Here is a 22,628-nt window from a genome sequence, read left to right on the forward strand (position 1 = left end):
AATGGAATATATGTAATTGGACATACTATCCTGAACATCCACAATACAATAATCCAAGTTTGACTTGCACAATTTTCTTTATTTTAATTACAGACTCCTCCTGCGTTTAAATAAACTCGAAGTGGCTATCTTTCAGTATTATTCGAGGTGTTCCGTTCTATGTTCAAATCAAGTTGAATTCGTTGTAAATTTTTAATAATTTCAAATTATGGGTAAATCTCATTTTGACCTGAAACGAAGAAATCAGACGACACTATAACAACAGTTACTAAAAATCTACTGGTATACAAATATAAATTGACATAGTGGACGCTCGAATTGTATCAGCGAGTTACTGGAAATAGGGTCATATTTCTTAAAGAGGAGGAAAACTTCTAACTTATTATTTCATGAGGAGAGACTGAAAAGCAGCAATAGCTTTGTTAGTATTGGTTTTTTTTTAATTCTAAAGATCTACCTATAAGTAGGTAATGTTCAAACTGGGAACACGAATTGTTCGAGGGGGCTCGAGATGAACGAGATATGTTAACATTATTCGAGGGACGTATGGCGTACTGAAGGTTTCGCTGGTACACACAGTCTTACGCTGGATTAATGCTGCGATGCCTTAATTCCAACAAGGTATCTCGATTGCTCCATAAACAATACAGGGATGCTAATCCTAATCCGATGCAACCGCCCATTAAGCATTTTCTTGGCCCAGCTAAAAAGATTTAATGATTAATTTTCCCATTCTATATAATTGGTTATTATGTGAATGTACATGTGCTCATACAGATACATATATATAGATATAAATATATATGTGCAAACCCTTTCAATAGAACATACCCGTTGATTTATACAGCATACCCGTTGACATTGCTGCCGTTAAAGTATTTAAAGAATCGTCTGTACCCCTTGCCCATGACAACAGTACACCGAAACCACTGTACATCACAGATACTATCCCAAATGTATTAGCTAACGATGAACCACTCTTCATCACATAATTAATTAATCTATCGACAAGGAATTATAAGCTATAGTTGGTTATTATACTCCTATCATCCCTCTCAGATTCAATCAACACATAATCAAAATTATTTAAGGTACATACTGAGTTCTCCTAAGTTTACCAGTTTGACCAGCCAATGAAGTTGCTTTAATACCTTTGTACAAGCCAGTCGCACCCCCAATACTAGCTCCTATTATGCATGCTGCTCCAATTTGACTAAATGCTAGTTCAAATCGACCTCTTTGTTTTGCAGCACCCTCTGGGAATATATATTCAGGTTGACTAGGTGACACATATGCAGGATCAAAGTTCAAGTATGGACTGAGTTGTGTTAATCCTTGTTGAGATTTAACTGCAATTCAAAAAATATCAGATCTTAATTAGTTCTTAATTACACTGTTTTAATATTTCAACAGCCATGTTATGCATATCTGGGTGATGAAATTATTTGTTTAGATTTAAAAATTATTTTTTATACTAAGCTATTACATCTTCCCAATTTGATTAGCATTTACAAAATATACAGAGGTAAAACTAATTGATGTCATACAACTGAATTTTTCAATTTTACTTTGATTAAATAAAATTCTTCAATTTTATTGAATTTTTTACTTTGTTGGTGTGACAACCGAAGTGTTAATGTTGCATATCAACGAATATTTTGAAAGTATTTCATTTTATATAATAACACAATAAAAATACAACACGGTTTCTCAACGTAATATAGGTTATGCGACTACGAGATTTAGATTGTATATTTCATTATGTGTACAATTTGTGTGTTATTATACTTGGCACATACTCTTGAACGCAGTTTTATATAATACTAATTACCAAATTTCATACCCACGTTGCAAATCGACAAAAAGTAGTAAATGTGCGCAATCTTGAATTACTTAAATACATAAATATATTGTTTGTTTACCTGGTATGTTTAAATCATCGTACTTCTTATTATTCTTCAGATTTTTATCAGTTTCATTTCGCAAGTCTATCATTTTCGGTGTGTCTTTTTATTGAAATTCCAACTAGAATGATTTCTCGAATGTATGCAGATAGTGCTGGCGCCTAAACGAAGACTCCACAGGCAACACGTTCACACGTTATCAACGATCATTTAAATTTTAGTTTTGTTTCTCGCCGCTATGAACTTTTCTCTAGATCTAGAGTTTGTATGTAATTTATGGACAACAAATTGACTTACAATTATTACATATGTATTGTATTATTACGTGTTACGTATTATGTATTAAGTATTATATACATACATGTTATATAATTATTGTATGTACTCTTCATGGTTGGAAAATATAAAGAAATCACTGAAATGTGAGTACGATTGATTACATTATGTATGTACGGAAAATAAAACGATGGAACCCTCACGCCGGTTTTCCTTTCCAAGTGCTTATCTTACCAATCCAGTAAATATACGATAGCAAGTTTCTCCGCAGCACGTTCATGGAGAACATAACGCGCTAAATTACGAAAGCGGGTCAAGTGCACGTACCCAACAGCTAGCTAATGACAACATATAATGTTATATTGAATTTAATGTTCAAATTTCTTCTCAGAATTACCATTTCAAAATTCATGATTTCAGAACAGACGTGTTAAATAACATACATACTTCCGCAGCCAAAACTGGAAACAGCAATATGAAGATTCTACGTAGATAGATTATTATGTATTAACAATTTGGCTTTGACTACCGCGTTATCTATACGTGGATGGCGTAACTATTTACTCACACTTGAAAATTTCGACGTTAATCTATTGTAGCGTACTAATTTTATTAAGATTCGCAGAATGTAAGAATATTGAAAAAATAATTAATGTCAACTCAACTTTTCAATTTTCATGTCATTGTCTAAATCGAATACTTCAATTTTATGAAATGTTTGAGGTTACCAGCGTGGTAGTTAAAGTGCAAAATGTCGATTTACATTATTAGAAGCACATAATATGTGGATTTGTAAGAAAGAAGAAAATTGTATTAATCAAAAATATACTTCTCACGTCTTCAGTCTCGACATGTGTCTATTGTTTCGCTTTTCTTGAGTGGTGAGAAAAAACCATAGTTAGATGAGCAACTGACATTTGTTTAACTTTACAAATAAGAGAACTTTCTAGTAAAAGCAACTTTTATTTAAAATAATGCGACCGTCCTTCAAAAGCGTGAAATCTATCCAAGCTTTTAATTATTATTACGGATTGTTAGATTTATTGCTATAGCATTTATAAACATTTTTTTTAATTATAAATAATATTTTAAAGTTGTTTAATGATTTTTCCCTCGCAAAGTCACCCCCCCCCCCACATCTGGATAACTACTTCGCGGTGTCGCCGTGGGCCAATTAGAATTGCCGATTTATCCTGCAGGGGAGAGGTAATCGTAATCCATCAGTCTTCCTGGACAGCTCATAGAGATCGGATATGGTATCACCGAGTGTGGTACATAATTTGCTTTTTTACATAATTCATTTAAATGTTGTGACTTGGTATTAACAAATTATCAATAATACAATGGCTAGAAGTCTGACGTTGTAATTTTTTGTACAATTCCGGCATTTTCATAAGAAATATGTAAGATTAAAGTATTGTGTCGTTGCTCTTCAGAATTCCGACATATCGTGTTCTTTTGCGCTGAGATATTAACAAATTACGTCGTATAATTAATATTTCAAAGTTAATAAATCATTTTGATGTGAAAATCGGTTACTACCGGGTATTCTATTAGATTTTGTCTGATTTGGCTGATAGATACCACTTGCACTGGTAGCGGTGTACCAGAGTCGTGTTTTGGCAGTTATAAAGCAGTTTGAATTTTCGACCAATCACAGGCCACCATTCTCGCGCCTGTCGTAGTTTACGCGGTAAATCATAGGAGTGACGTTGCGGGCTTCTAGCTTCTTGTAATTTGCAATAATTTAGTTGATTTAATAGACTTGTCATTGTTTAAACATAATAAAAATAAATGCGAGGAAGTCATGATGCTAAATTAATTAATAGGAATTTCCTATTAATTTGATAGAAAAACAAGTTTGAAATTACGCTCTCTTCCACTTTAATCTTTTTTGCATAGTAGAAGAGTATTTTCGGTATGTTATTAACACAATGACGAGAACACATAAGACTAGTTTTCCAAAATATTATAATAAGTTGTTTGCATTCACTGTTTCTTTGTATATTTTGTTACTTATTGTTAATATTAACATATATCTTTCTATTTTTCTAGAAGTTTGCTCTTGCCAAGGAAGACACAAAGATATGCAACGAAAAGCTCAAGATTTCAATGTGAGTAAATTTAATAATTTTCAACAATTGCACTTTTTAAATAAATACAATTTAATGAACAATATTTTTATAATTAAATAAAGAATTTAGTAGACTGTTCGCAGACCGTTCATAGGTCGTTTGCATACCATTTGTAGGAAATTGCAGGAATAGTGATAACATGTAGATGCGTGTTTTAAGAAAAGAACTCTTAATAAATTAACAATGTACTTGTATTGGTACTAAACACAAAAAAAAATTTATTAACAAAGCAAATGTGAAATTAAAATTAAACTGGAAAGGAAATTTAAACACAGTAAAAAAATCAGGACAATTGATAATTTGTTCTTTGTTTTATTATTCTCATTATTTCTTATTTTTAATAATTGCATTACACCATATTTGTTACACAGTTGAACTGTTACACAATTTTATTGATATTTAATGTTGATTATATTAATTAGCCGTGTTGAACAATATATGTATATATTTATAATGATAAAATAAAATTATTTAATAATGAGAAACGATAAGGATAAACTGATTTAACAATTAAAATTGATACAAACGAAAATTTGGTGTTCTTTCAGTTTATAAAATTAAATTTACCGTCTCAACTTGTCATGAATCAACAGAAAAATTTAGTTTCAGTCCTGATAATTACAGTATACAGTAAATTGTCTCCTATTGTCCCACTGTTTATAAATAAAAATGGATAATTTAGGAAAAGGAGGTAGGATTATTCGAGCGTTGCGGCTCATTGTTATAGTCGCCGATTGTCAACAAGTGTTACTACGTAACAGTGATATTTTTAAGAAAAACGCTGTTCACCTTTACTTTAGAACGTCTGAAGAATATTTACTAATTTTTCGGACCCGAAATAGTAAGTAATTTAACCGTGACGGCCGTTTTAATTTTCTAGTGTGCATGACACCTTGTGTGTAACATATGAAATTTTTAAGCAAGGTGTACAGTGAAGATTAGCAAAGTACGTAAATGATATTTTAATTTAAATAATTCCGTGTCCGAACACAGTTCAACGAATGATTCGCAAAGCTAATTTAATAAATAATAATCATGTTAAAGGACGCAAGGGATATGTTTGTTACAGAAATATGAAGAATATTATCAATAACCTTCACATAGCCTTCACATAACCTTGATATGACCTTGATATAACCTTGATATGTTAAGGTCATGTCAAGGTCAAAATATGAAATTTTTAAGCAAGGTGTACAGTGACGATTAACAAAGTACGTAAATGATATTTTAATTTAAATAATTCCGTGTCCAAACACAGTTGAACGAATGATTCGCAAAGCTAATTTAATAAATAATAATCGTGTTAAAGGACGTAAGGGATATGTTTGCTAGAGAAATATGAAGAATATTATCAATAACCTTGACATAACCATGACATGACCTTGATATAACCTTGGTATGTGAAGGTCATGTTAAGATCATATCAAGGTCATGTCAAGGTTATGTCAAGGTCAATATGTGAAATTTTTAAGCAAGGTGTACAGTGAAGATTAACAAAATACGTAAATGATATTTTAATTTAAATAATTCCGTGTCCGAACACAGTTCAACGAATGATGTAAAGGTCATGTCAAGGTCATGTCGAGGTCATGTCAGGGTCATCTCAAGGTTATGTCATGGTCATATCAAGGTCATGTAATGACATATCAAGGTTGTCAAGGTTATTGATAATATTCTTCATATTTCTCTAACAAACATATCCCTTACGTCCTTTAACACGATTATTATTTATTAAATTAGCTTGGCGAATCATTCGTTAAACTGTGTTCGAACACGAAATTATTTAAATTAAAATATCATTTACGTACATTGTTAATCTTCACTATACACCTTGCTTAAAAATTTCACATATTGACCTTGACATAACCTTGACATGACCTTGATATGACCTTAACATGACCTTCACATACCAAGGTTATATCAAGATCATATCAAGGTCATGTCATGGTTATTGATAATATTCTTCATATTTCTCTAGCAAACATATCCCTTACGTCCTTTAACACGATTATTATTTATTAAATTAGCTTTGCGAATCATTCGTTCAACTGTGTTTGGACACGGAATTATTTAAATTAAAATATCATTTACGTACTTTGTTAATCTTCACTGTACACCTTGCTTAAAAATTTCATATGTTACATACAAGGTGTCATGCACACTAGAAAATTAAAACGGCCGTCACGGTTAAATTACTTACTATTTCGGGTCCGAAAAATTAGTAAATATTCTTCAGACGTTCTAAAGTAAAGGTGAACAGCGTTTTTCTTAAAAATATCACTGTTACGTAGTAAAAAAAAATTCGGAAGTTCTCGCTCCGTGATTTGTTCAATACTTCGAACGCGGCTCGAGTCCGTCCCGACCATCTGTCAAAGCCTCGTGCTGCGGGCTCTTGAACTTCGTGCCGTCACCTCTTATTGGTCAGTGTTCTCCGTTAATAACTCGTAAACAAAGCCGCAGATTGCATTTTCGCAAAGGAAAAGGTTACTTCAAATGTCCCCAGGTACCCCTCATTTTCGGCTGTTAAAATAATTGTGGAACACCTGTATACTGTACTATAAGTAACTGATATGCCCAAAGAAACAATATACACATTAGGCTCTCACTTTTTATTCATGCTGTTGGAAACAAAGGTCTCCAGAGAGGTATCGTGGAAGAAGGAGCCGTCGTCGTTGTCTCGTAGAGAGTTTTGGTGAGTATAATGGATGAGTTCATTATTTCAATTCTGGACTTGTTCTATGGGATATCTAGACTTTGAGTATTGGAATAATGGAATTCATTTTGTTGAAAAATTGCTTTGGAAAAATTTAAACAATGACTTCATATATTTCATTCTCTAGTTTCAGGTTACACATTCGCAAATGAACCTCTGATGTCCTGGAAGGATGGACGGATGTGCAGGCTCTGCATCGCTCGTTCTTCAGGCTGTTGCTGTTTCCGGGGGTGAGTGACATCGTGCCCCTCCCATACTGACCCCTCTATCGCGAATGAGAATCAAAGTTTAAGAAGAAAGACGTACGGCGAGCACAATGGTCATGGGTACGCATTGCGTACTCGTGAGTAGTAATTCCATTGTTTTATTTGTTAAATAGGATAGGGTCTTCTTGTATGCCGCGTTTTCCGCTAACTGATAATCTTGAAGCCATTATTTAATTATAACAGAACTTGTTGATATAATTTACATGATTGCTAGAGTAAATACAAATACTAATACACACACATTCACTGTATTAATATAAATCAGATAATTTAATTTTCTATTCCTAAACTTCAGATGAAAGTAGATGATATTAACTAGTCGGTTTTGATTAAACTATCATTAATCTTTGTAAATGTATTACCAGAAAGTATGTACAAAAAGCCAATTCGCGAACGAGATGACTCATGAGCCAAAGTCACATGTTTGTTTCCTCTTATCATGTTTGAAATTTTATGCTTTGGTGATGGATCGCTTGAGGGCTTTAATATGTAATATTTGTCTAATATATATATAAAAACTTTTCTTATAATCTTGGTTAAAATCACATTAATTGACTAATTAGATGCTTTTATTGAAATATACATTATTAAATTATTGATTGCAAGTAAAGTAGATTAATTTTTTGTATCATTTTTCATGTGTTAATTTGAAGTTTCGAATTAGTAGATATCAAATGAAGTAGATTTATTTTTAAAGAATAAAAGATCCTTAGTCCGTTAGAAATATGACATACTAATCATTTTTTTTAGATAGGCATTTCAGCATGAGTTAATGCACATTGCTTGAACCCTCACACGTGTTCAGGTGCTACTTGCGAGGGGGGCAACAACGAGCATAGTAGAACTCGCATTTACTAATTACGTATTCGACGACTGGCAGTACTTAACGTATCGTGCACGACGTATTTTTCACTTGTATGTGTGGTTAGGTAGTGGAATTGCGTCGAATTTTAAATAATAATTTAAACCAGAATTTCTGAACCAATATGTTGATCGATTATTTTAGTTATCACAAGAGCTGATATAACTGCTATTATATATTTCTATGTACTATGAATTAGAAATTCATTCAGTTAATTATCACTAATCTCAATGATGCATTTATTTCAACAAAGGTCGTGTGGCACTGTCAGGCGATTTCAGGAAATTGGTACGTACGTCTTAGAGTATGATTGTTGAGTTCAACGTTAGGGTGTCGGAGGCATCCCGGGATGTCCTCTCTAGGTGGTAGGCTTTTTTGCACCCTGGCGTATGAGTGAGAACCGTGGAGAGATGTGTGTTGGTGTGAATGCATTTGCCTTCTTTTAAATATAGGGATAAGTAGAATAGGTAACTTAATTTCTGGTATGTGTGATTTAAATATAAGTAGGTAGGAGCCGGGGTTGACTGTCGCTTTTCTCTTGGTCAGGTAGGCTCCTTTTCGTGGCGATGGTCAACTACTGGAATAATTCGAAGATTCGAGACAAAAGGTAGATCAACCGGAGAATGCCGATTGCTTCTAGGTTCGACTTTGAGACTTCAAATTTGGCGAACTTAGGTTCGTCATTAGTATTTCGCGTTCGCGGTCGGAAATTGGATAGGGTACGAAACGATCGACCCTGCTCAATTGCACTTAGCGAATCAATTAACGATTTGCTGACGAGCAGGTTTAGGGTTACAGTATTGGCGGACCGCCGAAGAAAAGAAGTGGCTTCCGAGCCGAAGAGGCCCCGACAAACTTTCGCTCAAGAGGGCAACTACCAATGGCATTAAATCCAAGGATGTGGTGTCATTATCTTACTACTTTGTCATTGTGATCCCAAATAAGTTGTTAGGCGTTGGTACTTACCAACCAAAGAAATAATTCTATTCCTTTTTTCTTCTCAGATCTTTTGACACTAGAAGTACATACCACGAAACTTAGTGTTGCTGATATATTAAATACTTAAATATCGAAAACAATATGAAAACAATGTTTTACCCGTCAATTTTGAATATTTCTTCTGACAGTGTCGATATTTCAGAGAGAAAACTGCATTCCGTTAGAGGGCGTACATTGTGCATTCTAATGGTAATTTTCTTCGACTTAACAGATAAGTAGATCCTAAGCGGATCAGCCATTTTTAGTCGAATCTTGAATAGAATCAGTGGTGTTATCGCTCGGTTTTCGACGTTTTAATTTGCCGTCATACTTGATTTGCGATTTGCGAGTGACGTGCAGTAAAATTCGAACAATTCCAATGAAAAGAAAATAGCCACTGACAAATTCGACTTGAAACTTGGTCACCGTTGCAGCTAGGTGAGTGAAGTATCGTTTTTTAAAATTACATTCTCGTAAACAAATCCAGGAGGTGGGGATACGAATGCACTTTGCTGCATATTGTTTCGATGACTTATGCGTGACATTTTGCCCGTGACAATTTTTTCTCTCTACAACAGAAAGCACGAGCTGACAATGGGTAATGCGGGCAGTAATCATCCGGTCGGTCATCATCACGGCGGCTCCTCGGGTAGAGAACATCGTCATACCAAAGAACATCCACCTCCATCGCCAGGAAAAGAAGGCCAGGCTTTCATTTTTGATAAAAAGCCAAGCCAGAAATTAGTTTTCCAATCGTCCCACGAGGATGAGGAACCTTATTTTACTAAAGTATGATGTCATTATATTACTGTATGATATATAAAATGTGTAAGGTATAACATTTATTGTTCAATAATTTTGTACTTTTTCCATTAATAGACCGGTGGACATCACAACGGAGATGACTTTGGTCCTCAACGTCCACGTTCCAATACCGTATCCGAAGGAACTAAAGTTGCAGACAGCAAAGTGCTACCTACAGTCTTTAAATGGGAAGGAGGTGGTAAACAGGTTTATATTAGTGGAACATTCACTGGATGGAAAACTTTACCTATGGTAAAAAGTCATGGGGATTTTGTAACAATTATTGATTTACCCGAAGGAGAACATCAATACAAGTTCTATGTTGATGGTGAATGGAGGCACGATCCTGACATAGTAAGTTTCTTTTATTATTTTTGATGTTACAATATTGATTGAAATAATATCTATCTTGGTATTTTTTGTAGAAAATTGTTGATAATGAGATGGGCTCCAAGAACAATCTTGTATCTGTAAAGAAATCCGACTTTGAAGTGTTTCAAGCACTTGCAAAAGATAGCGAAGGTGTTATTAGTAGTGCTCAAACAGAGTATGGTCAAGAAGTTCCTCCCCATAAACCATGGGAAAAAATAACTGGTCCACCCATATTGCCACCTCATCTGCTACAAGTTATTTTGAACAAAGATACTCCTTTATCTGTAAGTAGGCAAGGAAAGCATTTAGAAAGATCATTATTATTTCAGAAATTACTTTATACGGTTATTTCAGTGTGAGCCAACTCTTCTACCAGAGCCAAATCATGTTATGTTAAACCATTTGTATGCCTTAAGTATCAAAGACAGCGTGATGGTTCTCTCCGCCACGCACCGTTATCGCAAAAAATACGTCACAACCTTGCTGTACAAACCAATCTAAGCGTTTGAATCATTCCCACAGCTATCAGCAATTGTTAGTTACATCAAACGAGAACATGCGTATTTTGTAGGTAAGGTAAGACTATCAGCGTTTTAACAAGATAAAATATTTGAGAAAAACTGATAGAGTACGAGCAATTTTATCCGAGATGTATAATACTGTAACTATTATTTATTAAAATGAAATATTTTACATTAGATGTCTTCCAGATAATACGAATAATTCTTGTACGTAGATCTAATTCATAATACGCTTGGAACTTTAAACCGTGTTATCAGTTATCTCCTTCTGGTAGGCATAGGGTGGATCCGCTCTTGTCCTGAGAAAGTATGTCCCAGTAGTCGATATATCCACGTATTCTCCCATTATGGTAGTATCAGAATGATCGCAATTGCCGCTCAGAAATTGATCCCACGTGTTGCATTTATTTGCAACGAATTTCGTTTTGGGATTAATGCTCTCCGTGAAATATACGTAGGACCGACCATGACTGCATGCCTCTGCGCGACAGAAAACCAATGAATATACATTGAAATTCTTCAAGAAGACGTGCTCTACCAGGGTGCATTACCTACGACTTCAGGTATACAGCAACAGCCGGGTTGAATAGCGGTTCCACCGTTGGGATAAAAATCTACATTACCCAAAGGCTGTAAGTAGCCTAACACTCCACCGCAGGAATGAATAACATCAACAAACGACGCATCCGTGGAGTCCAATCGAGTTTTGTCGGTGGTGAGCAAATGAAATCCTGGCAGTGCAGGATCCAAGCCAGTTATCCTTCCCAAACGTCCGGATGTCAGCAAACTTCCAGTGTTCCCGGCGACATGCGCTCCAAGAGAGTGGCCTTAGAATTCGATTATAGCAAAGTGAGAGCAAGTATAACATGTTAATAATACCCTGAACGATTCGGAATAATACGTACCAAGGAAATGAATGTTTTCAGTTTTCAGACCCGTTTGCGCACTTAGGAAATCAATGAATTCAGCAGCCGTTTTTCCTACCTTTTCTGTATTCCGCATTGGCCCAAGATAAAACGTGCTCGCAGCCAACGGCTGCCAGTCAACCATTATCACGTTGAAATCGTCGTAACTTAGATACGCTGAGGATCATAAAAGAAATAGGACTTGTTCGCGAGGTAGCGATCTTAGGAACATTTTTTTTCTTTAATTTATACCTTCTTTCATTTGAACGAGACCAGCACTCATCGCGCTTGATTTCCATCCATGAGTTATGAATTTTGTTATTCGGGATGGATTGAAAGCGGACTTGCCGAGTCCGACAGTGTCGTTCGTGTACAATTGAGTGCCATTTTCTGGGCCATTTCTTGAAACGTAAGACATTTTAACGCGTTAAATGCCTTTTGCGCACCGATGATTATTTTAATTTTTATTGCGCGCTCAATTCACCATAGGTGAATCGCAACAAGTGCAATTAAATAATTCGAAAAGAATGCAAGAATTGGACGCATAGTTTCAACGTGTTAATTATAATAGCCAGACATATTTAATTGAGAATATAGTTAAATATTACCGATTATAGAGGAAGAAGGAAACTTGAGATTCGTCAAAGATGCCCCGTGTATCTAATTCCGCGTGTTTTAGTACAGCAACCTGCGGCTTTCCGTATCCATCCGGTATGAAAATCCAATCGTCTCCGTATCCGTCGTACTTTTCCTTCAAGCCACTGTTCCATGATAGACCAACTGCGAGATCATAGAAACTAACTATCAAAACCACTATGTGCACGGTCCTACTCCCGAAAATCATATTGTCAGACGCGAGAAGCTAGTGCGTTATGAAGTCGAGGGATGATTCGAAAGGGAAATTACTGAGGAATTTTAACGGTCGGCTAGAAATTTTACTGTGTAATTGCAGAGTGCTCGTATCGCCAGTCTTAATTACATAGCGAAGACCGCAGGGTAGAAGCTTCTTATAAACACTGAAAATATCCTAATGGACGTCACCAGACCCTCTCACGGCCCAGTTTCTTTTCGTTTATCTCCGACATGATATCGTATGTGCGGAAATACTGTCAAGTGGTGCCTTAAACATTGTAATCATATTCAAAGAGGTGCAGGTTTTTGCCCAATTAACTGCCGGACACACCGGATATTTTCCTATCGCGTGAAACTAAATAGTAACGTGTATACTTTATTAAAGGGGTCTGTCGTTCTCCATACTGATAATCTTGTTTTCCTTTCAACCAAGCGGTTTGTCAGACAATGCGGAGGGAGATACAACAAAGCAATTTTATATGAACATAGAATATATTATCACACATTGTTATACAACACACTTCTTTTTTTAGCGATTCACGTTGGGATTGTTGACTTATTTCTTCCTAGCGATGCAATGTACCTTCTCGTGTACATACGAGTTAAATGACTTTATTCTAACGTTCGTTCTCTACGAACGTGTTCGTAAAAGACGGGGTAGCAGATGTGAATTTCCTCCGTATGTGATTATTAAAAACACCGTGGACCTCACGTTGAACCATTCCTCATTTATGAAGTCACCTGTAAATGTACATATACAGTGTGAGCGCGTTCTATGTTTCGTATGAGTGTGAATTACCCACCTCTGAGTGATGAGGCGATGCCAAATTCTCCGTCGCCAAAACACCCCACTAGCGGCACCTCCGGAAAAATTTCCTTGAAGATAGTTGACTCTACTTTGTCCTTGTGGTACAAGTATTTCCCACGTGCAAAACATGCGAACATTAGTCCTATGGAATGCTTTTGTAAGCGAACGCGATGCCTCCACATTTTAACCCTTTGTCGCACCGTATTCTCGAATTTCGAATTAACGAGTAATGACCAAGTATTTATCGCTCCAGTTAAAGTAATACCGACACAGAATGCAAATTCTCCGCATCTATCGTTTTCACTATCTTTTGCATTACAAACTAACAAGTTTTTTGCTGTTCCTCCCCATACAGAGATGTTGCTTCCATAGTATCTAAATTCAAGAAATGCAATATACATATATATATGTTACCATGCCCAAGCATCAGATTCACAACATTGATATCAAATTCTCTGGAACTATTACCTTTTCCTTAAGGAATCGGATAATTTTATTGCAAACTCACGACCTCTCAAGTCACAGAACAACAGTAAACATTTAGAGTTCACGTATGAAAATTGGGTTTTTTGTGGTTTATCCAGAGCTTCTCTGATCTTTTCAATGTAATTGATAAGAGACACAGATACATCTTGTTTTGTTGTGGAATTGTCACCAATTACAAATGTTTGAATTGTTACACCTGGTATCTCTGGCAGAAATGTGCATACAACATTGTCCACATTTGCTTCAATCTCTGTGTCATTGAAAACAACCCCATGGGTCCCCAATGTCACTGTATTACAATTTGGAGGTAGGACTTTACAGTGACAATCTATAAAGTATTATTATTGAAAAAGTAGATGAACATTTAATACGTGCCAAGCTGTAATAGAAGTTAGTTACCTCGTTGAGTGAATGGCACGGAACGTGCTGTGAAAAATAATCCTAGTGCAGGTTTAATCTGCAATTCTTTAATGCATTGCGTTTTAATACGTTCCATGCTCCATTTCTCATTGACTAAAAGGTTTTTGCAGTTTTGCATGAAGTAGGTAGGGCCTCTAGTTCGTCTTTCGTCATTTGCTGCCTCTAGCCAGGATCTGGAATATAAAGCGCTACGTGCTAGCGCGAATTTACGACACCTCTAAGAAAACGGGCCGTGAAATTTCATAATATGTACGGGAGGCACACGATTATAGCAGCGCGGGACTTCTTTGCTTTTCGTAGGTGTCAATCTTTCCAAGGGGGATAATGCAAATTGAGTTTTTCCTTCGCCTTAATATACAAATACACACAATGCATAAACTTTTAATCGAGCTCGCACCTGCAAACCATCGAGGCCCTCGACAATTCCATTCCGTTCAGCTCTTTAAAAACTAATCTTAAAATATCGTAGGTTAAGGGTACATTAGTTTGTTTCTTGTCGACTTTCCCGCTGTCCGCGGCGTCCGTTATATCAATGCCATCCCCTCGTGGCCTCTTCTTCGGTGATTCCTCCATTTATCCGGTCGTTCAAATTTGACAATTGTCCGCCACAATTTTTGAACGATATACATACAATTTATTACATGGACCGACTCGAATAGTTGCCGTAGTGATTGCGCGTCACCACGGATTGCTTGTGTCACGGATAAGCATCGTAAACAGACCGTCGCTATTCGGACTGATTTTCTCCTTTCCTAGATTTAGGCTTTAATTATAATTATTGCGGTTTCGTTTCCAGGCTAACGATGACGATAACGATAATGAAAGATTACAGTATCGGGAAGCTAGAGCGTGTTTGGAAATCGTCGAATTTCGACGATGAGTCATTGAGTTTTCATAGAAACTCTACCAGAGACGCTAATGGCCTTCCACGAACGAAAGAAACAAGGATCGTGTAATGGTGAACGCCGCTGTAGCGTATCTGAATGATGACATCACGTTGACAATCGTGAAAAGTTCGAAAGTCAATTTGCTTTTGATCGAACGAGTATTTTCACCCAGATCCGATGGAGATCGAAAGCAAAGATAGAGTTCTACCCGATGATACTGGCGATCTTTGCCGCATTTGTCTTACAGCAAATCAAAATAACCAATATATCTTTGGTGCTACTCGAAATGATACAGGTGCCACGGACACGTCCAACTTTTATGATAGATTTCGTTTGTGCAGCGGTGTGGAGGTCAGTTTTACATTTAATCTTTCATTATTTCTCAACCTCCATCTGTTGCTTTATCATTGATCATTCATCCTGATTAGATAATGGAGAATGATGGTTTACCTGCCACTGTTTGCATGCAATGTGCAATTAAAGTCAATGAAGCATATGAGTTAAGAAAACAATGTCAACAAACAGATACACGGTTGAGGGAACTTTATGGAAAGTTGACAACAATATACAATGCCAATCAGTTTAAGGTCACAAAGGTGAGTGTATAAATATAGGACATGTATGGACTGAAATTATAAGGACTTTCTTTTCTTTTTTTAGGATCAATGTTGCCAAACAGATACCTTCAACTCTGATTTTGTTAAAATAGAAGCAAATATACTTTCTACAGTTGATCATGAGAGATCCTCAACTATGGATTATATCAAAGATGAAAATGCAATTAATGAATCTCGATGCAATGAGTCCAATGAGACAAATAGTCATCTAAGTAACATTAGTATTAAAAGGATTTCAGCAGGATGTGAAAAAAGTACCTCAGGAAGGGAAACTCACAGAACAAGGAGAACTACTGTGTTCAAAAGAGTGACTTCCATGGAGAACTTAAGAAATCATAAAGAGAGACAGAGACAGTATATCAAAAAGAATGCAAATATTAAGCGAGATATTGTAGAGAATGATTATTCAGATAATGTTAGGGATATGGTTTCTCAAAGACCTTACACCTGTTCAAAATGTTCTAGATGCTACTCCAGTAAGAAGTCCCTGGACAGACATATAGTAACACACAATGAAAAGAAATTTACGTGCGATAAATGTAACAAACAATTTCTGCAACTGAGTGACTTGGTGAAGCATAATAAACTGCACAAAGTCAAAGAGAAAGTTAAGCCAGTATTATGTAGCATATGTAATAAGAGTTTTAAGAAAACCGACACTATGGTGAGACATTTAAACATTCACAAACGGGCGAATCCGAAAGAGGTGCTTTCAATTTTGAAAGAAATCAGGGACAAAAGAAAATTAGAGAATATTAGCGAAGAATCGGTTACTGAAATGAACGATGCTAGAAAAGAAATTAGAGATTCACACGTACATAACGAAGGTAGAAGCGCGATTAAGAAGTACACTCTAGGCACCGAATTTAGAGATCCTGATATGCTAAACGCAAGAGTCGATGTCTTCGACAGCACGGCATTTTATCGTTGTAAATATTGCAATAAATCTTGCACGACGGATAAGTTACTCCAAGACCATTTGCTATCTCACACAGAAAAGAAATTCATTTGCAACGTTTGCAACATGAAATTTTTCCGGCAAGACAGACTAGAAAGTCACAAAAAGCGATACGGGCATAACGAGGATGAGACAAGTTTGGAGATTCAGAAGCCATCCGACGATAAGTCGGCCATTAAACTGATAAACAGTTGGATACGAGAGGAGCTCGATTCGGACAACGAGGAGAAAGGTTTTCCTTGTAAAATCTGCGGAAAGTCGTACGATACTAAGAGATCCTTATCAAAACACCAACTGAATACGCACAACTCCAAGGACGAAGGCTGCATAAGTTGCGGGAACAATTGTATCTGTGATGAGAAGGACAAGGACCAGCAGAAAGCGAATGAGATACTGAAGCCGTATCGTTGCGAGGAGTGCAACAAGTCCTTCGAAAAGGAAGTAAAACTACAAAGACATACGAGAATTCATGACCGCGCCAAAGAACAAGAGGATGCGAACTTCAAACGATATTTATGCCACATATGCAGCAAGACATTCAGACAGAACACAGGACTGATGTTTCACATGCGAACACACACTGGCTATAAGCCTCACGTGTGCAAGTACTGCGGTCGAGGATTCACATCCAATTCAAATTGCATCAATCATGAGAGAACTCACACCGGGGATAGGCCTTTCGTATGCCATTTCTGCAGCGCAGCTTTCGCAAAGTCGTGCACCCTTAAAGCGCATATTACCACCCATACCGGGGAGGCAAATTACCATTGTAAAACATGCGGAAAATCATTCAGAAGACTGAAATACTTGAAGGAGCACAGGTTTACGCACACCGGCGAGAAACCGTACGCCTGCAAGATCTGTGGCACGGCTTACAGCCACAACGGTAGTTTATTTGTGCATGAGAAGAAGTGCAGAGCACAGTATCAGAATGCACAAAGCTATTGCCAGTCGGAGACGTCTTCGCCGGGCGTGACTCCTATTATCACTATTCTGCCGCAGAACCATCTGAATGATATTATCGTCCCATTGAACGTTCAAGACGGCAAAACGTATGCGAACGATATGCAGAGAATGAGTTCTCCCAGCATCGATAGCGTGAGCCCTGTTACCACGCCGGAATTGCATGTTCATCAAAACACTGATAACTCGGACGTGTCCTTGTCCGTTAAAAATTTCGCTCTTATCGGTCACGTATTTCAGTCGTAAGAAATTGGAGATCGACAACCATGGCATGGACGTTGAAGTGTTTCTGTGATAAAACTTTGCGAATGTGTCTTCAACTGCTGAATGTACTTCGCATTTAAAATTGAAATTAATAGCAATTCTGCGAATCATGTTATCGAATTAGCAAGTATTAACATCCCAGTAAGCAATCTGTCCTGAGTTTTTTATGAATCTGACCGTACGCTGTTATGTCAAATACTGAGTCATCTGTTTCCGCATTTTACGCCGGATTTGGTACGAAGGTCTTGTCTATGTCAAATACGGGCCAAATACAGGCCAAATCTTCTAAGGTTGCCACATCTGCCACATGAGTGTGACCGACCTGTCCTCTTCAAACGATACGTTTCGCTACAAGATTCCGCAAAAAGTTGCCAAATACCGAGCAGACTTTTATACATTGTAGGATGCGGGGGAGTGGGTCTATTTTATTGACTATTTCGCTTGGATTCGCATAACACGGTGCAAGTAATACTATCGAATGTTTCGAATAAGATAAAAAGCATCGATTCTTATTTTTCTTCTCTTTTTTATTTAGAAGAACATAAATTTTTGTTCCTCTTATCCTTTTTGATCGACGGTAGTTCAGAATTTTGTGATGTCGCCACCTGTAAGTGTTAGACTACACCTACACATTGATTTCGTTGTAAAGCGACCATAAAGTATGCTCTGCAGTCTTGCATCTTACATCAAATACGGCGAGTGTAGCGCTTACAAAGCGTCTGTAATGTGATGTGACCATACGTGATTTAAGCAGTGTTAAATGACATACTGTGGAATTCGTGAAGATTATTGTATTTTAAGATGATGTATGATAAAATTATAGATTCCACATTCATCTAAGTCCTCGGCCGGGGCGCTCACACTACGGCTCGAATTCTTATTACAAACTTTTTACACGTTTTAAATAAAATTCTTAAGTGAATCATGAATATTCTATAAATTAATTAACATTCACGTGGTAGATTTATGTTGAGTCGTGCATGCGCATATTTTATCCTGTTGCGTTTTTTTTTAGTGTAACAGTACGATTTCTTGCGTCGGCTCTATGTATTTAACGTAGCCGCTTCCAGTAGATCGATAATGTTTCTACGAATTGTCAGAGAAAATGTTACTCCAGCGATAAGAGTGGTGCATTATATGTAGAAAATATGTGGTCTGAAATTGTTGAATATCTGAAAGATGCGTCCTTGGTCGCAGAGATTCAAAAAGCGTTCGGAGTGAAAATCCATCGTGAAAGGAATTTCAAAGAACATCACGATGGTAATTCCATCGACGAGACGCGCGAAATCACGTTCACAAAGTTTGAACAGGACTTTAACAACTGTACACCGAATTCTGCGGAATCGAAGAAAAATGGTCACATTGCGATCGCAAGAAAATCTATCAACGCAGTAGCTGCTTCGAACGACGAACAAAAACGTTTGCCGTCGACCTCGGACAGTTCGGATTACACCATATCAAATTATTTCTGGTATTATTTATTCCTATTCGGAACGCAATTGGGAGATGAAATATTTTATTCCACCTTTATACCATTTTGGTTTTGGAATATCGATTTGGTGATCGGTAGACGAGTTGTTTTAGTGTGGGCCATTGTTATGACCACAGGTAATATTGTCTAATAAGATTTCGTATACTTTATATTTAAGCAGAACTAATAAAAAGTATTTATTTAGGCCAGATACTGAAAGACATTATTTGCTGGCCAAGACCTGCATGCCCACCAGTAGTTCGATTGCAAACAAAATGGTCAGAAGAGTATGGTATGCCATCTACTCATGCCATGATTGGTGTATCAATTCCTTTCAGTGTAGTATTATTTACAATGAATAGATATATTTATCCTTTTTCTATTGGGTGGATGATTGCTTTTCTTTGGTAAGTGATACATTATGCTTGAATGGTGGGTCTATAAAGTTAATAATGAATGTAAAGCATAGCTATCTTTCTTTCTTTAAAAGGTGTACGCTTGTGTGTATGAGCAGGCTTTATTTGGGCATGCACACAGTGTTAGACATTCTTGCAGGCTTAATATTAGCTATTGCATTAATGGTTCCGCTGATACCCTTGGTGGACATGACAGATTATTATTTTGTCTCCAATATTTGGGCTTTAGCAATTCTATTTGCTACTGGCATACTTGTTGTAATCTATCATCCTAGAAGTAACAGGTGGACACCGACCAGGTAATAAATGAAATACTTGTGCTCTATGGATTATGTTGATGTAACTGTAAATTACAATATCTTGATTGTAGAGGTGACACGAGTATGGTAGTGTCTGTCGCCACCGGAGTTCATGTAGGGGTATGGTTGAATTATAAGACTGGTGTAATGATAACTCCCACGCACACACCACCATATCATATTCTATGGCCTTCAAATGCAATGCTTGGTTGCTTGATACTTAGAACAATACTTGGATTTTGCAGCATTCTTGCAACAAGAGTTGTGTGCAAATCTCTTAGTTATGGGACATTGTGTGCCATATTAAAAGTCAATGCCAAGGACCTTATGAAGAGTGAAAATTCATTGGAAAATAAGAGTAAGGTTCTTGTTGATCTAGTCTCTAAATATCTAACTTGTTTTATGATAGGTGTAAATACAGTATGTCTCATACCAAACGTTTTTACAATGATTGGAATAGAGAGGCCAACGTTTTACACAGAGATATGAAAATAATCAAAATGGTATACTGGATATTTTAAATTTATGCAAACTATGAAATGCAATTATCATCATCACATGTTTTACATTCCAATACCAATGCTTGTGATATTGTTCTTATGTACAGAAAGCAATTGTATATAATCTGACAATTTGTTTTTACAGCATATTTGTTGGATATTCTATAATATTCCTTATACAAAGCATAAGTTGTGTTCCCCATAATTGTTAACTAGGATCAATTCAGAGTTTGTATTGTTTGTATACAGATTTTCATTCGACTTCATAAGCCTAATAATAATCGTGCTCATTAAAGTTTTATTGTTCAAAAAAAAAAAAAGGAAGAAATAGTAAAAACCAAAAGATATTACTTCTTTTTGTTTCGAAATATAAATAATGTTACAATAAAACTATTTACAAGATTGATCTCTATTTATTATTTATTTAATACTGTTTGCAGCACTTTGAACAGGCATATCCAGTCTGAGTACCTAAAAATATTATTCCTTTTAACATACAGTATATTTTACAGTCAGTAGTTATCTTTACCTTGAGATCTTTGTCTAGACGACATTTTACGCTAGCTACATTTATATTGTAGGAAACTGATAGATCATGTGTAAGTCCAGTTTTATCGACTGTAATTACAATACGATCTTCGTCTAGTAGTACCTCCACATCTTCGCCATTAATCTACAAAAAAATAAGAAAAAAAAACCGTTACTTTATGATGTAAATGGTGGATGAAATTCTCGTCATCCTACCCCTTTAGGCATTTCAAATAAGCCAATCAAATTTGTTGCTGGTCCTTCTATAGGTTGTTTCAATAATGTATATTTTAACATTGGAGAGTCTCTTGTCTCATTAATTTTTTTCGCAGAAGTTTCTGTTTTAGAAGACATGATTTCCTCGATCAGTGGTCTTTTAGCTTGTGATTGAATTCTTGTTTCACGATTTTCGATTTTGTGTTGTTGTAATTTGCCCATGACCTGTAAATAACATTGTAAATTGACCTGTAAATAACCATTGAGTTCATCCAGTTTTGAAAACCAGGGATACCTTGCGATTCTTAAGAATCACATAATCCTCTGAATTTAAAACTCTATTCATCTTCATTCCTACACCATCCATTATAACTGATATTGTGAATAATAAGAAATGTTTCCTCTGCTGACATTTCTCAAAATATGTTACATTAATTGCAACATCATATGTTATACAAGGGGAACCCCCTGCAATATTAATCATATATCAATCTTGCACGAATAAATGTGATCTTTCTTTTTTAGTAGATTTATATACCTTTATCAGACTCAAATTTTTCATTGCCAATACTCATGGGTATAACAAATTCAGGATTTTCTTTTGATATTATCTCAAAAAGCTGTGTATCTGATATATCTTCAGGTGCTGGTATTTTATCTGATGTGCATATATTTAAAAAAACCTTCTCTCCTCCGTCTGTTTTCGTTTTTATACATATTCCTAAGGAATCATGCAATAGAAATATCAGTTGTTATTATTGTTTATACTATTATTTCCTAATATTTATGTAGATTTACCAGGAGTTGGTTGGATGATAAAGTAAGGTTTCGTATCGATTTGTTTCAATAAATTGTCCTGGGCCGCAGTTTCCTAGAGAAAATTGCAAATATTTTTACGAAATACATCAATAAGAAGAAAATATTTTGATTATTACTTTATCTACTTACTGGTAGTATTAAGTTTTTAGTTATTATTGAATCATCAACGTCGAGAAAGGTTCTGTTGTTCATGGTACGATTTAATTATTTTCTCAATTTAATTCCGGAATTAATATAATTCGATATGTGTATATATATTTTTTAAATTAATTTTTATTTAATAATCACTTAATATCGAGTAAACATGTGTATCACACCGTAAATATTACATACTCATAAAACGTGTTTGGACATAGGTCGCGCTGTAGTAGCTTGGTCGTATGTTTAC

General features: G+C 36.0%; 7 protein-coding genes and 2 long non-coding RNA genes across 12 annotated transcripts; 4 read left to right on the forward strand and 5 right to left on the reverse strand.

Moving 5' to 3' along the window:
* Positions 1-58: 58 nt before the first annotated feature.
* On the reverse strand, positions 59-2,646 carry Tim23 (translocase of inner mitochondrial membrane 23). 4 transcript variants are annotated; one of them, XM_033482160.2, is made up of 7 exons: positions 2,415-2,646; positions 2,266-2,319; positions 1,923-2,160; positions 1,100-1,349; positions 832-1,001; positions 586-703; positions 59-229 (listed from the first exon to the last, which is right to left on the reverse strand). In XM_033482160.2, exons 3-7 carry the CDS (start codon positions 1,993-1,995, stop codon positions 220-222), a joined length of 621 nt encoding a protein of 206 aa, XP_033338051.1. In that variant the 5' UTR covers positions 1,996-2,160; positions 2,266-2,319; positions 2,415-2,646; the 3' UTR covers positions 59-219. The 4 variants fall into 4 exon arrangements, 3 of the variants coding, with proteins under 3 accessions (XP_033338051.1, XP_033338050.1, XP_033338052.1); XR_013032622.1 differs by having other exon boundaries at positions 458-703; positions 2,266-2,646; XM_033482159.2 differs by having other exon boundaries at positions 2,266-2,646.
* A 666-nt stretch (positions 2,647-3,312) lies between these two features.
* On the forward strand, positions 3,313-7,555 carry LOC143258776 (uncharacterized). The gene is made up of 4 exons (XR_013032623.1): positions 3,313-3,451; positions 4,236-4,294; positions 6,949-7,007; positions 7,156-7,555. It is a non-coding gene; the product is annotated as an uncharacterized LOC143258776 (long non-coding RNA).
* Positions 7,122-9,362, reverse strand: LOC117227154 (uncharacterized). Its single transcript, XR_004491996.2, has 3 exons — positions 9,255-9,362; positions 8,453-9,171; positions 7,122-7,293 (listed from the first exon to the last, which is right to left on the reverse strand). It is a non-coding gene; the product is annotated as an uncharacterized LOC117227154 (long non-coding RNA).
* An 8-nt stretch (positions 9,363-9,370) lies between these two features.
* On the forward strand, positions 9,371-11,008 carry alc (5'-AMP-activated protein kinase subunit beta-1). Its single transcript, XM_033482158.2, has 5 exons — positions 9,371-9,572; positions 9,713-9,923; positions 10,014-10,292; positions 10,364-10,594; positions 10,665-11,008. The coding sequence occupies exons 2-5, from the start codon at positions 9,729-9,731 to the stop codon at positions 10,809-10,811; spliced, it is 852 nt and encodes a 283-aa protein (XP_033338049.1). The 5' UTR covers positions 9,371-9,572; positions 9,713-9,728; the 3' UTR covers positions 10,812-11,008.
* On the reverse strand, positions 10,963-12,803 carry LOC117227146 (pancreatic triacylglycerol lipase). The gene is made up of 5 exons (XM_033482155.2): positions 12,345-12,803; positions 11,989-12,137; positions 11,737-11,913; positions 11,383-11,658; positions 10,963-11,311 (listed from the first exon to the last, which is right to left on the reverse strand). The coding sequence occupies exons 1-5, from the start codon at positions 12,578-12,580 to the stop codon at positions 11,073-11,075; spliced, it is 1,077 nt and encodes a 358-aa protein (XP_033338046.1). The 5' UTR covers positions 12,581-12,803; the 3' UTR covers positions 10,963-11,072.
* Positions 12,804-13,061: 258 nt separating this feature from the next.
* Positions 13,062-14,875, reverse strand: LOC117227145 (F-box only protein 22). The gene is made up of 5 exons (XM_033482154.2): positions 14,700-14,875; positions 14,282-14,475; positions 13,865-14,210; positions 13,392-13,771; positions 13,062-13,329 (listed from the first exon to the last, which is right to left on the reverse strand). Exons 1-5 carry the CDS (start codon positions 14,873-14,875, stop codon positions 13,220-13,222), a joined length of 1,206 nt encoding a protein of 401 aa, XP_033338045.1. The 3' UTR covers positions 13,062-13,219.
* Positions 14,876-15,358: 483 nt separating this feature from the next.
* LOC117227141 (uncharacterized) lies at positions 15,359-18,920 on the forward strand. Its single transcript, XM_033482148.2, has 3 exons — positions 15,359-15,540; positions 15,618-15,785; positions 15,850-18,920. Exons 1-3 carry the CDS (start codon positions 15,367-15,369, stop codon positions 17,971-17,973), a joined length of 2,466 nt encoding a protein of 821 aa, XP_033338039.2. The 5' UTR covers positions 15,359-15,366; the 3' UTR covers positions 17,974-18,920.
* LOC117227144 (sphingosine-1-phosphate phosphatase 2) lies at positions 18,681-21,083 on the forward strand. Its single transcript, XM_033482153.2, has 4 exons — positions 18,681-19,599; positions 19,668-19,869; positions 19,953-20,177; positions 20,249-21,083. Exons 1-4 carry the CDS (start codon positions 19,140-19,142, stop codon positions 20,664-20,666), a joined length of 1,305 nt encoding a protein of 434 aa, XP_033338044.1. The 5' UTR covers positions 18,681-19,139; the 3' UTR covers positions 20,667-21,083.
* Positions 19,952-22,610, reverse strand: PIH1D1 (PIH1 domain containing 1). Its single transcript, XM_033482156.2, has 7 exons — positions 22,370-22,610; positions 22,220-22,292; positions 21,960-22,142; positions 21,717-21,889; positions 21,422-21,646; positions 21,207-21,350; positions 19,952-21,148 (listed from the first exon to the last, which is right to left on the reverse strand). The coding sequence occupies exons 1-7, from the start codon at positions 22,430-22,432 to the stop codon at positions 21,098-21,100; spliced, it is 912 nt and encodes a 303-aa protein (XP_033338047.1). The 5' UTR covers positions 22,433-22,610; the 3' UTR covers positions 19,952-21,097.
* Between the last annotated feature and the right edge of the window lie 18 nt (positions 22,611-22,628).

Source organism: Megalopta genalis, chromosome 2 (genome assembly GCF_051020955.1).
Source record: "Megalopta genalis isolate 19385.01 chromosome 2, iyMegGena1_principal, whole genome shotgun sequence".
Lineage (NCBI taxonomy): Eukaryota > Metazoa > Arthropoda > Insecta > Hymenoptera > Halictidae > Megalopta > Megalopta genalis.